Raw genomic sequence first — 17,503 nt, 5'->3', positions numbered from 1 at the left:
TAGGGGAGATCTCCTTTGGCTAGAGGCGTGTAATTCTGGAACTGAAGAAACCCGGGTTTAGTCTTAGCTCCCTCTGTGCACGTATGCATGTGTGTGATTTATTTAATAAATATGTGTGTTGTCAGACACCATTGTGGGACAGACTGGCTGCCATGTTCCAGCTCTGAGGCAACTGTATTTTGGTGGCAGGTGAAGTAATCTCCATACTAATATGGCATTAGTTTAAACGGTGCTAAGCAACCGTAGCTTCATTGACGTCAGTGGGAGTTGCAGGTGATCAGCACCTCAGAAAATCAGGCCAATGAGAAAGTGCTTTGGGTCTGCTTGAGAAAGAGGCCTTGGTGCAATAACCAGCTCTCCTTATCATGTTACCCCCTTTCCACTGAGTTTGTGGTTCCTTTTGGTCTCTTTTCTGCAGTGCTGCCCAAATTTGAAGTGCTGGTGAAGCTGCCCAAGATGGTCAGCATCCTGGAGGAGAAGTTGAAGGTGACAGTCTGTGGTCTGTGAGTATCATTCTTTCATTCACTCCATTTTTTTGGTGTGTCTCTCAGCCCAGTTGCTAATGAAGCCCTAGCTGGGAGCTGAGATCAATATGCTTTAAAATATTTCTTATTACAGTTTTTGGGACGTATACACAAAGGCCTCATGGCCCAGGACCAAGAAGTGAAATGCTTCCTGTAAGGCCCTGTTTATAATAGGCTCACAAGCTTTTCATCAACTGCTGCTTGGAGCATCTTGAGCTCCACCCCTTGTGGCCATAACACAAGAGCTATCCCAGGTGTTCTTCGGCAGTTGTTGATTGCAATGACTGTGGTGAGGTGTTTGGCTCAGGTCCAGTAGGACTGGTGCTTTTAACAAAGGTTGCTCCATCATTGTTGATGAGGAAACTACAAGGCAACCCTGGTTCAGCTAGTTCACCTAGTGCTGCCCCTCAGTGCAGCGTCTCATGTTTGGCAATGTCCAGAGTTCATGGTGGGCGCTCTGAGATGCACGGCAGAATGCACTGCGCCATTGAATTGCAAGACGATTGATGTGTAGTAGTTTTGTCAAAATGGACACTATGCAGCATGCAGACAAATGATTCAGCCAAGCATTTCCAGCAGTCGGCATTCTTGCAATGGGTTCTTCAAGACTGAGTTCTGCTCTCGACTATACAAGAAACATGGGAAATTACTTCAGTGACATTGGATGGGATTTACAGAGGGACAGCTGACAGCATTGTTTTGCCCCTCATATAGATGTACACCTTATCTGGCTTTGTTGAGGCCACTCCCAGAACAGTACTTTTATTTCTTGGGCACTCACTAGCCAAGTAAAATGGAGGGGACTTAGAGAAGAGTAACACAAATAATGGAGGGGCTGAAAGGATTGACTCATGAGGAAAGACAAAAGAGCTAACAGGCTAAGTCAGCCTGATGTAGGTAGGGCTTACCCCATAGCTGAGTTTGAGACTAAATATGTTAACAAAACTGTGGCCACCAAGGACTTCCCACTTATCACTAGGCTGCATCCTGGAGAATAAACAGCCCTGCCCTGATCCTTGTGGGGATGGACTAACCATCTCTCCATCTCTTCCATGTCACTAATGGCCTTGGTTTTCTTTTACCCCTCCCTGGTTATAGCTACACCTTTGGAAAGCCAGTCCCTGGCCTTGTGAACTTCCGTGTGTGCCGGAAATATAACCACCCAGGCACCTCCTGTTATGGCGAGGATGCAAAGGCAGTGTGTGAGGAATACTCTGGACAGGTGGGTCATTGCTACTCTGGTGCATGGAGTGGTGTGAGGGGGCATGGATAATAAAACTATATATGCTATGGGTACAATCCTGCACTGACAGGGAGCTGGACTGGATAGGTTAATGGGGTTTTTTCGCTGAAAACACTGTGGGATACCAGACTAGATGTATCAGTAATAATGGATCTGGACTCCTTGCCATTTCAGTGGCCTGAGGCACTGGTGCACCCCAGTCCCTCTTATTCTCTGCCTGTGGCACATAATAGTCTAGTCTCCTAATTTTGGTTGTCGGATGAGCGTGCAGGTACTGGGTGGTGTTGGCAGCAATGTTGCTGTATATTTCAGAATGTTCATTGTCAGTTTATTTATGGGCTTTCCAAATCTGGGAAAAAAACCCTGAACAGTGAAAATGTGGTGTTTGCCAATTTCTTTTTTCTCAGTTCAGCGGGCAGGAATGGGTTTTCTGAGTATGGTAAACCTTACAAACAGGAGAATGAGAGACAAAGTCCTGAAGAATTTTGTTGTTCTTTGTCCATCAGGCAGACAGCCACGGCTGCATTTCTGAAGTGGTAAAGACCAAGATATTCCAGCTCAGGCGAGCTGGGTACGAGGATAAAATCCACGTGGAAGCCAACATTAAAGAGGAGGAGACCGGTATGAATTTTATGGACTTGCTAGGGCTGTGTGGGGAGCCCAGGGCTGGAATAGCTGGGGGCTGAGGGGCATTGGCAGAGAAATGTGGGGAGTCCAGGGCTGGAATAGCAGTGGGCTGCAAGGCATGATTCAGATGTGTTAGTTCATGCCCCCTCTTTGTTTTCTTCTCTTGCAGGGGTGGAGTTAACTGGGACGGGCTCCTGCAAACTCACATCCATCATTAGCAAAGTCACCTTTGAGAAGGTGGACTCCCATTACAAACCTGGGGTCCCCTTCTTTGGGCAGGTAGGGAACCTCTGAAACCACAAGCAGCTAAATGACATGTGAGCATCAAATGAGTTTGCCACAGAATCTGCAGTCACAGGGCGGTGATATCTCCTCCCCTTCTCTGGGAGCTGCTGGATCAGAGTATTTTTAACACCCCGTGCCTTTGCTTCTTCATCACAAGTTCTGGTGCCAGCGTCTCTGCAGCATAGGACCTGGGGTTCTGCAAAGCTGGTTATGCTCAAACTGAGCTAGAGTTTACCTGTCTCTGTGAGACCCCAGTCACTCTCCCTGACTGTCCTGAGGGCCCAGAGGAAACGCTTGTGGTGGAATTTTCCCTCTGGCCCTTTGCCTACCCCTGTCTGTTCTGAGGATGCCTCCTGCTGGGTTGAGTCAAGGTGCTGCTTTTCTAACTCTCCAGCTGTTTGGGAGACTCGCCGCTCTAGGATGTGTGACCTCTGAGCCCACTGCGCACTCATCTGACCCACAGGGATGAGAAAGATACCGTGAAACTGGATTCTGAGATTGCATTTCCCGCTCTGGGCACAGGGTATATTGTCCTCACCGCAGACACTTTAGTATCCTCTGGCATATTCACTGCCACCTGCTTCCGAGAGTCCCTCAGCAGATTCCCCAACCACAATGTGTTTCACAGCAAGCGCCTTTCATGGTGATGGAGTAAACGGCCAGTAAGATTGTGGGCACCACCTTCCTTGCCTAGTGTAAATATGGAGCATTGGTGTATCTCCTTTAGGTGAAGCTGGTGGATGGGACCAATGCGCCAATCACCAATGAAACAGTCCAGATTTCTGTGGAAGAGAGCGACTATCAAGTCAACTACACGACGGATGATCAGGGGCGAGCACGGTTTGCCCTGGACACATCTAAGTTCAAGTTTGCCTCCATTGGGCTCAGAGTGAGTGGCTGGGGGAGGGTGGGGAGTTACTGATGGGGCTCCAAAGGGAGTATCTGTTAGGATATCTGTTTATATAGCTTTTCTGCTGAAAACAGATATCCCCTCACCCAGGGAGTGTGTGTATATATATCTATATCTCCTTCATAGCCGTGAGGTGGCAATAGCCCTGCCATCAGTTGTGTAGCCAAATGTGATAATTGTATTTATCTTATACTTTTGACCATCTCACTCTGCCTGTCAGTCCCCATCCCCGCAGGACTGATTCCAACATTCAAAACCTTTGAGCTGCCATAAAAAAAAAATCAACCTGCCACACAAATGGTTTCTTTGCCCCAAATGTGGAGTTTCCTGCTGAGATTGCATTAGCTTGAGATGCAACATCAGAATAAACAAGGGTTAATATGTGGCCTATCTTATTGCCCATACATATAACAGGTGGAAAATAGACTAGTTCTCCACTATCTCACCCTCAAAGAGGGCACATTCTATGATGCTTGATTTTTTAATTCTCTTGTCCCAAATTAAAAACATTGAAAATGTCCACAATGTACCAGGGACATTTTTGAAATTTTCAGGGATTATAGGGAAAAATTTCAAGAATTTCAAATCAGACAGGGAAAAATAAAGAAAGGCAAGTATATGGGGCAAGCTCAAGGCATTAAACAACTTCCTCCTGCAAATACAAAGTAGTTCTCTCCTCTCTCGGACCAAAATTCTCTCATCTCCAAAACTGCTGTTCAGTTCAGATTTTAAACTCTGTGGGTACAAGGTAAATCTTTCGTAGTTGTCTGTAAAGTTCTTAGCACGCTTTTGGTGCTATACAAATAATATGTCATAAAAATAATGGACTAGCTTTCCCATTGATATCAATGGGAGCTCTGGCTGAGTAAGGCCTTTTGGATTTGTTCTACTACTAAATAAATAAATAATGTGTCTTGTTTCGTACAAGGCAAGGAACCTATGTCCTCTGTGGGTTTGATCCTATGAAATGCTGAGCACCCTGATTTCTTATTGACTCCCTGATGAACAAAGCGCCCCCGCACCTTCCAGAAGCAGGCCATTATTATCTCGCTCCTTTAAACACATGCTGTGAATTTCAATTTCATTTTTTAATGATTTATATAAATATTTTCTCTGTTACCAGGCAACTCATAAAACAGGCACCTACTGTTACGACCGTTCCTGGACCAGTCCTTCATACGAATTGGGCTATTTCAGAGCAAAGCGGTTTTACTCTTCGAGTAACAGCTTTCTCAAAATAGAGCTTGTGTCAGAGACGCTAAGCTGTGGCCATACTCAGGAAGTCCGGGTGCACTATATCCTGAAGCCAGAGGCCGTAGGGGAGCAGAAGGAAATCGTCTTTTACTATTTGGTAAACCTGGACATACTAATCTTTGTCTCCATATAGGTGACACCAACAGATAGGCCCAAGGCCTGCCAGACAATCAGCTTCTGGACAATAATTCTAGGTGGGGCCACAAATTGTGTGTGGCCTGGGGCAAGAACTTGTACCTATGTTACCCATAACCCTTCACACTCTTTTCCTTGGGCTGATGCTCTTTGCTCAGCCCCAATATTGGATACCAATATTTTATGAGGAGAAGAGGAGGAAGTGGGTTCTATTGCCCCTGATTAAACACAAAGAATTCTGCTAGCAGAGATCAACAGAGCAGCTCTGCTGGCTCCAGTCGCCTGAGACCCAAAATTCCTGAAATTCCTCTCACAGGTTCCCCCCTTCTAAGGCCTCTCCTACTCATAATACCCATAACAGGAAGGTTTCTTCTTCCATGCAGGTGATGGCCAAAGGAGGCATTGTGCGAGCAGGGACTCAGGCTCTGGCTGTGGAGCATGGTGATGGTGAGCTCTCACCACCCCTTCCCTTATCTTTGTTCCGGGAGGCTAGGCCACTGTGACTGAAACATAGGCTGCTTCCATATGCAGTGAGAGGATCATCATGTGCCATCCCCTGAGATGGGGGAAAAAAGCAGGGGAGAACGAATTTCTTTCCTCTATAGCCATTCTAGCTCTGCAGCTCCGGCCAAGCTCTAATCCCCCCAGCTCCTCACATCTCCTGACTGATATATTCTTTGTCACTCATGTCAGTCGCAGGAGACTCTCATCTTGAGTAATCCAGGCTGGATTTGCTTTAACCCTTGGGTAGAAATCCATCCACTCTGCATCCTTCCCTCAGCCACCAGGCTCTTACAAAATCCTCCCTTTTATTTTCCAGGGCATGCGGGGCTTCTGGGTTCCTAAGGGACACAGTTAATGATGAAGGTCTAGAAACTAGATTGAGTCTCACCAAACTCATGTGTCCAGTTTGTGCCAAAGCAGGATTTGAATCCAGATTTTGGCAGTAAGAGCTGATGTTCTCATCAGTAAATCAAGATCCATTCCTTATGTTTCCATGTGGTTGGAATCCCAGCTGTAACAAGTTTGGCATGAAGGGAAGCCTAGAGACTCTAGAGAGGTGTGTGGCCCTGGCCTGGAGCCAACTTCCTGTAACTTAGCCTTTCTCTCTTGTTTTATTTGCCAGTTAATGGGACTTTCTCACTGATGCTCCCCGTGGAGTCTGATATTGCTCCCCTTGCACAGATGCTCATATACACCACTTCACCCAGTCAGGAGCCGATTGCTGATTCAGTCAAATTCCAGGTCGAAAATTGCTTTGCCAATAAGGTGGGTGTCTTGATTGAGAAACCCCAATTCACTCCTTGAAGTCACTGATTAGAGAGCAGCAGCAGTTTGTATTTTTTTATTTAGATTTACGAACATTAAAACAGTCACTTATCAAATGCTCTTGGTGATTTTACCATATATTAAAAATAGCCCTAAGATTAAATGATTTGTGGTATTTCGGACGAGGTGAGGAAGTGGAATAGATTTCATAGCCAAAGGGTCCTCCCAGACAACACACTACCAAGAGCCCCTCCTTGCAAAACAGACAGGGCTCCAGCTCTAGCACCTCCACTGATCTCCACGGTGGCACTGTGGGTGGCGAGGGAGGTGGGTTTGTCAGGTAACCAGGTCATAATCTAGTTACCTTACTACCATCACCTTAAATGCAGCCCAGTAACTGATAGGGAACCAGTGCAGATCATGAAGGACAGGTAACAGCCATACAGCCTCCATTCAGGGGACAGATCTAATTCTTGTTTTATCTTCTGGCTGCTTCCCTCCATCCTACCAGCATCACTTGCATCTCCTCCGTAGTGAGCTCCAGCCAGCCTACCCTTATCCAGGCCACACGCTATATCAAGCAATCAGTAAAGCATTCAGTAGCACTGACTAGATCGGATGAGACAGAGGAGAGCTTGGTGTCCTCAGCCCATTGAAAGACCATAGCCCATGTCCTCCTAATGACCCCATATACTCTTTGAAGAAGAGAGAGGACAAGATGTGCCCTGTGCAACCCCACATGGGAGAGCCCTCAGAGCAGAAGAGCAATTGCCCAAAACTACCCTTGGGGACCCGTCTGAGAGACAGGCATCAAGCCACTGAAGGGCAGCCCCTCCTCTCCTAGGGTTCACAGGAAAATTAATGCCTCTTTGAGATCAGTGGTATCAAAGGTGGTTGATAATATCCGCTTGGACACCTGTACCCAGATCAAAGGTATTTAGGTGCCTAACTTCCATTAATTTCAATAGAAGTTAGGGGTCTAAATACCTTTGAGGATCTGGGCCCTGATCTTTATTCATCATCTGGAGAACATCTACATAAGCAGTTAGTGCAGTCACTATACCAGATCTAGGTCTGTACCCAGGTTGGCCAGTGTCAAGGGGAGCCAAGGCATCTGGATACTGTGAGAGCTTCTTTCACCACAACCTTCTCAATAATCTTAACCAAAAATGGAAGAATAGGTACTGGCCTCCAGTCGGCCAGATTGTCAGCATCAAGTGACAAGTGAAAGCCACACAGTAGCTTCCTTAAGAGAAGCTGACAGCCTGGGACTGGTTGACAGTTTCCACCAGGCCCCAGCTGTGGCCCCAGTCCTTGCCCTCTGGCCTTCATCAGCCAATGAAGACACGGGTCCATAGCACTGCCTGTGTGCCTCAGTGTATTCCCAATACCTCTAGAATCTCAGTGAGGGTCACTGGCCTAAACTCAGCAAGGGCAGGGCTTAGTGTTTGTCAGGTGATAGAATGAGGAGTGGGCCTTGTTGGAGTGCTCTGGCAATCTCCAGCTGGTGGATGGCTTCTTGGGAGCCATTACCCATCTGCAGCATTCAGGTCCTAGGCTGTTCTTCATTTTACCAGGGCTGCTGTAAAATCAGCTCCCTGATGGCCTACAATCCCTCCTGGTATATCCAGGATGCAGCATAGGCTCTGGGCCCAGAGCACAGGTGTGTCCATTGTACAAGCTGAGCCAGCAACTACTTGGGGTAGTGTCATGGTGTTCACGGTAGCCATAAAATCATGAACTGAGTCATCAATGGGAACGGAGAATTTACCAAGCACTGATTGCTCCACTGCCACCTTAGAGAGTAACTGAATGTCAGTAGATAATAATGTATATCTGTGTGGGGAGCCCAGGACTGGAATAGCAGGGGACTGCAGAGCAGAGTTGAGGGGGATTAGCAGAGCTGGGTGAGGTGGTTCCAGGACTGAGCTGTGCTGCAGGGCAGCATGTGAAGGTATCTGAAGAAGTAGCTCCTCTAACATCTTTCCTGGGGTTGCAGGTCAACTTGCATTTCTCACCGGCCGAGGGCCTCCCCGCCTCCGACACTCACCTCCGGGTCGGAGCCTCCCCGGGCTCCCTGTGCGCTGTCTGTGCTGTGGACAAGAGCGTCCTCCTCATGAAGCCAGAAGCTGAGCTCTCGCCCAGCTCTGTAAGTGCCAGCCTGGTCCGTTGATCAGCAGGTGCAAGAGCTGGTCTTCTCTTAGGGGCCATGTTAGAAGAAAATGATGCAGCCTGGTCCAAGCAAGACCAGCTCGGTGCTGAGGAGTGGCATCTACTGGAAAAAAAAAATCCCTTCTGTCAGTGCAGATATCTTAATGCTGTCCTGCCCTTATCTTATCTTCTTTCAGTTAGGTGAGAAGCAGAGAACTGGGCACCATTTAGACCCCAGGAACTTTTTCAACTCCTTTGGGATGCTGTTATGTCTGGAAATAGCCCTGGTCAATGGGGCTGCAGATTTTCTCCTGTTCAGGGCCTATTCATCCATTTATTTATTTATTTATTTATTTATTTACTGATATTGGTGTAGCGCTTACAGGCCTAGACCAGGTTGTTCCCATTGTCTCAGGCACTTTATAATTAACAGTCCCTGGCTAAGAAAGAAGGGCCATTGATATGAGCGCGAGCACCTTTAGCAGATACTTTGATATATTTGATCATAATAGCCAGGGTTCAGCCAAAGAAGCAGCTTCCCACATCCCTCTTTCCTGCTCCCTGCTCTGTAGTGTATTTACCGCTCTTGGTTTATTTTCTATCACTTCCACCTTCTCTCTATATATCTGTCTGTCTGTCTGCCTCTGCCTGTCTGTCTCCCCCAGCAGTGTTTCTCAGCACTGATGAGGCCAAGTGACACAGTTCTGTTTGCCCAGGTGTATAACCTGCTGCCAGTGAAGGAACTTCAGGGATATCATCATGGCACAGACGTGCTGCCGATGGATCCCCAGGAGGAGTGCATTGCCGCAGAGAAGATAATTGTGAATGGAGTCACCTATGCTCCAGTGTCAGAGCCAGATGAAGAGGACACTTATAGCATCTTGAAGGTAAAGTCTCCTCATCCTGTCCTTGTGGCTGTGGGGAGATGAGGACATTTAAACCTGCTGTGAGTGGCATGTGGGGCAGGGCTAGCTGCTCTGGAGTGCTGATCACTGATCTATATCTGGAGCAAGTACAATGGTGGTGCAAACTTCCACCATGCACTGTCCCTCATCAATGTGCTTCAGGTCTGACCTGGAAAGATCAGGTATGAGCACCTCTACGGTGAGGCAAATGCTGTCTTCATGGGCATTTCAATCCTTGACCTCTCTTCTGAGGCTGCTAACAGGGGGCGTATTAGTGCTTATGGTGAAGGTGTTCTTTGTGATGTGGGTACCTGCGCCACTAAGAACTGGCCTAATACGCACCAGCTCATTTCACATAACCCAACGAATGACCAGTATATAGGAACGTCTTGGATTCAGGGCTGATTTGAGACTAGACTGGAACTGGTGAACTAGAAGTAAAATAATCCATGTGCCCTTACCATCCCCCAAGACTAACGAATGCCCTCTGAGCTGGAGCTAGATTGGAACCACACATCTAGAGATCAGACTCTGTATTCCATTCCCTGGTTCACCCAGGCCTCAGACCTGGAGTTGGATTGGAAATTGGAACCAGTGCCCTAGAGATAAAAGGACCCTGTATCCTATTCCCTTATCTTTTTGAGCCATCCAGTCCCTCAGACCTGAGACTATCACCCTGGGCTCTATGGGTAAGGCTAAGATTCCGTAACAGTTATTTTTAATAAAAGACACGGACAGATCACAGGCAATAAAGAAAAATTCACAGAGCCCATGACCTGTCCGTGACTTTACTAAAAATAACCGGTGGGGAGGCAGGGCTAGGTGGGAGGGGGAATGGAGTCCCAGCGACTGCAGCGGGGGTGCAGCCATGGGGGGCACACAGCCCCGCTCTGGAGCTCGCAGCAGCTGCGGGACAGGGGTGCGCAGCCTCTACTGCAGCTCCCACCAAGCCCTGGCTGCAGCGGGGGCATGGAGCGCATGGCCCTGGAAAGCTGCAAGGGGGGTACATGGCCCCTGTTGCAGCCGCCGGGCAGGGGTGCGTGGCCCCGGCTGCAGCCCCCACCAAGCCCGGGACGCCGCAGGGCTGGGGCTGCAGGGTCCTGGTTCCAGCCAGCCCCAGTTGCAGGGCAGGGTCGCACAGTCCCGCCTCCACCTCCTGAAGTGTAGAAATCATGGAGGTCCGGTGAAGTCATGGAATCCGTGATTGCTGTGACCTCCGTGACTAAATCGTAGCCTCATCTATGCGTTATAGGCTCCATATCCCATCAAGGAAAAGTGTCAAAGTTTCCCCCTTGCTCATTAAACCCCTAGTTCTGGTGTATGCTGTGGTGTTATAGGCATGTCGGTTCCAGACCAGGTGAGTAAGGTAATATCTTTTATTGGGCCAACTGGTGTAAGCTCAGAAGCTCGTCTCTCTCTCACCATCAGAAGCTGGTCCAATAAAAGATATCACCTCACCCACCTTGTCTCCCTAATACTGGTGTCAGTTCTGGAATTTCAATCTCAACAAAAATAAATAACAAAATGTATGTTGGGTTTTTCCCTACAGGAAATGGGTTTAAAGGTCTTCACAAACTCCAAGGTGAGAAAGCCACATTACTGCCTCCATTTCCCTCAAATTGCTTGGGATTACAGAAGTGCTGAAGGACTTAGCAGTGAAATCAGGACACCAGCACAAGGACTCAGGAGAACTGGTAAAGGCCAAAGGCCACGCAAGCATTCTGTTCTGAGCAGAGAGAGCATCTGTGTTTTGGGGTGAACGCTGTTGCTGATCGCTGGCCTCATGCTAGCTCTAGTGTTGGGACTGGGGTTGTGGATTGAGCATTTGGAAGTTTTTCCCACATCATGAGATGACCATTCCCTCCTGAAGTTTGAGGTTGGGGGCACACTTCTCCTGACAGAGTGAGGGGCCTGCTTTGATACCCTCGCCTGGGAGATTAATGGAACCAAATTGTTTCTGGGGGCTCTGAGGGAGAATATTATGCTGCTGGCAGACAAATCTGTGAGTAGCTCGCAGACAATGATCTTCCGTCCTCAGGCATCAGTAGAGAGTTCCCCAAGCACAGCCTTCTACAGAGTCACCATTGTCACGCTGTCTGGAGTGGCTCACAATCATCACTGTCTACTTTAAGGCAGATTGTCAGAAAACAGAGCAACATGCCAAACTGTTGGTGTGTTCTATAATTAAATTTCATCAAGCCAGTGACAAATGTGAACTCTGTACCAGTCTTACCATGGAGTCACAGACAGTCCCCTTAGAGTCTCCAGTTTATCTTGCCACCCAGACAAACTGAACTTTGTGATAAAAAGTCACTTATACCAAAAATCACCTCACATTTTAGGTGGCTTTCAGTCCCAAAAGACCAGTCACTTATCCTTAGATCTTACGTCAAAGATAATGCTGGTAGCCAATTCTATAGTATGCTAACTGAAGGTTTATTAGCTAACAAAAGGAAATGAGAGTTATTGAGAGGTTGAAGCAGATAAAATATATGCATAGGTGAGTCAGTCTGTAATTCCAAATGGTGGCAGTGATGTAATAAACTGCCAGTTTCCCAAGTCTTTTCAGGATCCCCAGATTGTCTCTGGGGATCTCCGCTTCGCATCTGGTACACTTCCCTGTAAGAGTCCAAACAGTCCAGAGATGCAGGATCTTTCCCTGAATCCATACTTACAGCTTCTTCTCACCAAGAACAAGCTGGGAGGGTCACTACCCACGTGGGCTTTTCCTTTGATGACAGAGTGAGGAATGCATTTAGAGTGTTTGCCTCTGATCATCACACACAATGCCCACTTGCTTTGAAACCTGCACTTTTCTGTTAAAGTTCTTCATTTGCATTGCACAAGGCTTCTTTTTTGTTTGATGGGTTATTTAGTTACAGGGTACACATAATGTAAATGTTTGCTATTGCATTATAACGGATGCAGATAAGTGAAAACAAAGCAAGTAACATCCCACTCATTTTCATGAAGTTGAAACACCACATACACTCTGATACATTTAAAAATCGCTTTGTTCTATACGAACACACAAGTGAATTGGCCGGGGGCTCTGGCATGAGCTGGCACCTGGTCTGTCAGGATCACAACCAGGGTTTACAGACGATTAGGGACAATTGAAGTGGGAGGGGAAAATCTTGATGGTGGAATTAGTCAGCTTCAGCCTGGGGCTTCTGCCACTGTCTCTTTATGGCACCAATAGCCCTCAGGTTGTAAGACCCTGATAGTGAACCCAGGTCTTTAGGTGGTATCCTTAGCTGCTACCCCTGACCAACAGCTCTAGTGCTAAAGGCCTATAGACCCACAGCAGCCATGCCCTGGTCCTCTGATTGGATGGACAGACAGCACTCCCAGTGAGTACCTGGGCTATTAAAAGCCCCAACAGGTAGAGGAAGCTGTCTGAGCAACAGATCATTGTCTGCTGATTGCTGCCTAGACAGCCTTGCCTGACCCTGCCTGCTGCCTTGCCTGGTCTGGCCTCCCTGATGCACTGACCTGACCCCTTGGATTGGACCTTCCAGCTACTGACCCTTGAGAGAACTCTGACCACTGCCCCAGGCTGCCTCTGATACTGATCAACCTCCCAGCTGCCCCATCATCCGCCCACATTTGACCACTGCTCTGGACTGCCTCCGCCACCAGACATTAGAGAGGTTGAAGCTGACCAATTCCAATATAAAGTTTTTCTTAACTCTTATGCCATAGCTGTACAGGGGGCAAAAAAGAGATTGTTTGCCACTACCATAGAGTCAGTGTTTTTTTTTGGAGTGGTGGGTAATCTGGAAACATCTGGGCTCTTGTTGCTTGGTGACTGATTTGAACATTTCTCACCAGCAGGAGAGATTGTTAATTGGTGTATATCTGATTTTCAGAAGTGCATTTTCAATTTATGGCAAAGAGCCTAAAGCACTGGATTGGTGGGGTTTTGTGTGTATTATAAATCCAAATAAATAAATAGCGGTGAGGTGCCAATAGATCTGGCTAGTTAAACATATTGTAGGCAGAAACTCTGATGTCTCTGCTATTCCAATTCTGGGCTCCCCACACCGCTCTGCCAATGCCTCTCAGTCCTGCCTTGCAGCCCCCCTGCCATTCCGGTCCCCGGCTCCCCACGCAGCTCTGCCAATGCCCCTCAGTCCTGCCCTGCAGCCCCTTGCTAGTCCAGTCCTGTTCAAATGGTAATAGTGTCTTCTATGATAAGCAATATCTATATGACCTTTAGGGCTAGCCCAGGCCAAGCATTGGGGATCTTTTGCTTATGTGATCCTTGCCCCTCAGAATCCAAGCAGCATAAAAAATACAGTTCCTCCTTTTTATCCCTTTGCCCCTTCTGCTTTGAGTTGCAAATTCAGCCATTGGAAGGAATTCAGTGGGCTGTCTCCTCTTCTTGGTGGAGGGGGAGCAATCAGCTGATGTTCCACAATGGTTTGTCTGGTGTTGATGGGCCTTCTTTTGTGGCAGACTGGTATTACACACTCGTTAATGCTTCTTTTCTGTCTGGTGATTCACAGTTACAGAGCAAACATGAAATATTACCTTAGAACAGTGGTTCTTAACCTTTACTGCAGCCTGCACCCCTTTGGTTCTCAAAATATGTTCTCGCACCCCTTATCAAAAATCATTGAAGTAGGTCAGTTCTTTAAACCTAGATATATCATAACTATAGAATGAAAAAGAGAGAATTATATACATATAAACATAGGTTTGATGAAACAAAGTAGTTATACTTACATGCCTGTGCTTAATTTTTGTTTTCGATGATTTACCTTCTAAAAAAATCTGGCATGTCTCGCACCCCCAGAAAGGGCATCTCGCACCCCCACGGTGGTGCGTGCACCTCAGGTTAAGAACCACTGCCTCAGAACATGGGATACAGATACTATAAGTGAGATTAATGCCTGCAGCCACTCACAAGGATTCCATAAAGTCTAAACACTGAACACATTTTTATAACTCTAATGCCTAGTTTAACAATACCAATACACAGGTGAGCAAAAAATGGCTGTTATTTTCCACACACACAAAAATAAGGGACAATGGTGAAATCATTTTTTAAAACATATTTTTTGGGTTTTTTTAAATTTTCATCCAAAATAAAAAGTCTCCCCCCTCCCCGCCCCGCCCCGCCCCGCCCCAGTTTTTCAACAACCCCGCCCCCCAGAAACTCTTAATGGAAACAGACATTTTTGTATGAGAATTTCCATTGAGTCAAAAAGCTGGGTTTTTTCCAAAATAAAATCTTTGAGAAAATTGTCGTGACCAGTTCTAAGGCCGATCCTTTGAAAGGCTGGGGGCTTTGCAGTGATGGTGGAGCAGAAAATGACATGCTGGAGTCCTGATGACCCCTCAAACATGCTTCAGACATGGAACTTTCCATTCCCACCCTGCCCACCACAACAGATTTGGGTGTCTGACTGCATCAGTGTAGCTGGAGGGGAAAGTGTCCAGGGTGTGTCTAAATTGCAGTGGGAGGTGTAATTTCCAGCATGGGAGCCAGGTTTGTATAATTTTTGGTGGTGCCCAGAATGGGTCCAAGCAGAGCTGTCCCTTCCATGAGATGGACCAGGGGCAACCACCCCAGGCCACATGCTTTGGGGGGCTCCTCACTTCAGGAGGATTCAGGGTCCAGGGCAACCTGGGAGGTTAGCGGGGGGCCTGGTGCCAGCAGCAGCAAGCAACTCGGCCCCAGCCCACCCCGCCGGCTCCCAGCATCACTCATTGGAGGGGGCGGAAGCCGGAAAGAGGCAAGGGTGCGGGCTTGGGGGAGGGGGTGGAATGGGGGTGGGGCGGGGAAGGGGTGGAAAGAGGTGGGGCAGGGGCTGGGGGAAGGGATGGAGTGGGGGTGAAACAGGGTGGGCTGGGGCAAGGTTGTTTGTTGGTGCTGTCGCCAGGCCCCCCGCTAACTCTCCAGGCTGCCCTGGACCCCACATCCCCCTGAAGCATGAGGCCCCTCCAAAGCACAGGGCCTGGGGGCGGTTTCCCCAGTCTATCCTATGGATGGGACGGCTCTGAGACTATAAGCCCAAACCTTGGTGGAGCTGGGCCCAAGATCCTGAATATTGGTGGAGTTTGAGCACCACGGGCCCATATAACTCGCCGCCTGTGATTTCCAGGCCTGACAGACATACACGTGCTAGCTTTGATTAAGAGCTAGTGCGCTAAAAAGAGAAGCGTAGCTGTTGCAGCACAGATGGCTGGTTGGGCTAATCACCCCCAGCGCAATCCCGCTTGGGACCAACGTATGTACTTGGGAGGCTAGCCTGTCATGCTCTCACTCCTACTCTTCTATTTTTTGCACACTAGCTTGATCACAGGTAGTGTAGTGTATGTACATCTACCCAAGCTGGAAATTATGCCTCCAGCTGCAGCGTTGACCTACCCTCAGCGATGGAAGCATCAGGCTGGTTTTGATGCATTATATCTGTGCTAATCAGTTGTACTCACACCACCCAGGACATTCAAAGCTAGTTTTCTCAGGTTACCCTGCCATGGCTGAGACCCTTCCAACAGAGGCGGAGACAATTCGGAAGTATTTCCCGGAGACATGGATTTGGGATTTAGTGTCTGTGAAGTGAGTAGCTGGCTGTTGCTGTTCTAACATTCCATTATTTTTTGTGATGATAATATGATTTCCTGATGGTTACTGAGCCTCTTTCATCATCCCAACGTGCTTTTCAAACTCTGTGTATGCAGGATTCACTCAGCCACCCGCGGGCTGTTCCCCATTGGCAGGTGTTTACAGTGCAGAACAACACTGCACAAGCTTCTAGAAAGGAAAGTGAAGAAGAGCCCCATTTCCAATTGAAATTGCAGGGGGAATCTAAGCATTTGGATTGTAATGACCCAGGGATTACTGGGGTGAGCCCCCCTCTTCTTGTTAAAAGGGTTGTGGAGTCTTTAATGATCACAAGTTGTCAAAATATCAGCTGTGTTATCTGAATGACAGAACCTCCCATGGCACATGACCTCCCAGCACAATGGGCTCAGTGCTAACTCAGAGGGGAGAGCGCTCCCTACTGAGTCCCCACATCACTCCCTGCAGCACAGCGTCATACTGGAGCACTGTGCTCAGTGTGGACTCAGAGGGGAGAGCGTTACCTACTGAGTTCTCCACACCACTCCCCGCGTCACAGCACTCTGTAGCACCACACTGGAGCATTGGGGTCAGTGCTGATTCAGAGGGGAGAGGACTCCCTACTGAGTTCCCCACATCACTCCCTGGAACACTTGGATTTTCCTTCAGTGTCTGACCAGGCTGTGATCATGATCCTATCTCTCTTTTTGTCACCAGCTCCAACGGAAGTGCTGAATTGCCCTTGACAATCCCCGATACCATCACAGAATGGAAAGCCAACATGTTCTGCACCTCGAGTGACACTGGCTTTGGCCTGTCTCCAACCGTGTCCCTCAGAGCCTTCCAGCCCTTCTTTGTGGAGCTCACCCTGCCCTACTCCGTGGTGCGTGGCGAGGCCTTCACGCTAAAGGCCACTGTCTTCAACTACCTGACCCGCTGCATCAGGGTAAGGGACACTCACACCATCACCATGCAACCAAACCCACAGGCCACACCTCTCTGCGTCACAAACTCCTGTGTCTGTAGCTCTCTTTAGCCCTCGGTCTCTCTGCAGTCCCTGTCCTCCCCAAACACCTGTACACCCAAGCCTCAATGCTCCTGTAACTCCCATGCCACCCCAAACCCCTGTAACTCCAAATCTCTACACCCCTGTAACCATCTACATTTCTAAACCCATGTGTTCCCTCAACCCCCCCGTCCCATATAGTACCACAAACCCTGTTCTGCCCAGTTCTCTGCACATTCCATCTGCTGTACTGTCTGCATCTCTAGTTACTCCCAATTTCCCTAGCCCCCTCCCTGATGACACGTCTCTGGACAATTGACAGGTCAACATCTCACTGGCTCCATCTGCGGACTTCCGAGCTACCCCTGTGGAGAAGGAAGAGGACTCTTATTGTCTCTGTGCGAATGGAAGAAAAACCGTGTCCTGGGCTGTGACCCCAAAATCTCTGGGTAAGAAGCATTATAGCTCTGATATCTTTGGGGGCTGGATGGAGTGGCACAGAAACCTCAGGGGGCAGGGACCTGGTAGCTCAAAAATCTCTTGGTAGGGGATTCAACTTCTCCAAGACACTTCTTTGGGGTGTTTTACTTCTGTCCTTGGTTGGGGAGTGATAAAGCTCC

At 48.2% G+C, this 17,503-nt stretch overlaps 1 protein-coding gene across 1 annotated transcript in view; it reads left to right on the top strand.

Moving 5' to 3' along the window:
• Window positions 1–17,503, top strand: part of LOC144259198 (alpha-2-macroglobulin-like) — a 52,418-nt gene that overhangs the window by 8,507 nt on the left and 26,408 nt on the right. The window contains exons 7-20 of the mRNA XM_077807382.1: window positions 419–503; window positions 1,623–1,746; window positions 2,274–2,388; window positions 2,564–2,673; window positions 3,407–3,568; window positions 4,713–4,940; window positions 5,362–5,425; window positions 6,105–6,247; window positions 8,247–8,396; window positions 9,115–9,285; window positions 10,853–10,997; window positions 15,781–15,874; window positions 16,595–16,823; window positions 17,206–17,332. Coding sequence (XP_077663508.1) covers window positions 419–503; window positions 1,623–1,746; window positions 2,274–2,388; window positions 2,564–2,673; window positions 3,407–3,568; window positions 4,713–4,940; window positions 5,362–5,425; window positions 6,105–6,247; window positions 8,247–8,396; window positions 9,115–9,285; window positions 10,853–10,997; window positions 15,781–15,874; window positions 16,595–16,823; window positions 17,206–17,332 — 1,947 coding nt within the window. The remainder of the gene's footprint in view (window positions 1–418; window positions 504–1,622; window positions 1,747–2,273; window positions 2,389–2,563; window positions 2,674–3,406; window positions 3,569–4,712; window positions 4,941–5,361; window positions 5,426–6,104; window positions 6,248–8,246; window positions 8,397–9,114; window positions 9,286–10,852; window positions 10,998–15,780; window positions 15,875–16,594; window positions 16,824–17,205; window positions 17,333–17,503) is intronic.

The sequence above is a fragment of the Eretmochelys imbricata genome, chromosome 1 (genome assembly GCF_965152235.1).
Source record: "Eretmochelys imbricata isolate rEreImb1 chromosome 1, rEreImb1.hap1, whole genome shotgun sequence".
NCBI classification, from domain to species: domain Eukaryota; kingdom Metazoa; phylum Chordata; order Testudines; family Cheloniidae; genus Eretmochelys; species Eretmochelys imbricata.
The sequence above is the reverse complement of the archived record's forward strand: the minus strand, read 5'-3'. Positions and strand labels throughout refer to the sequence as shown.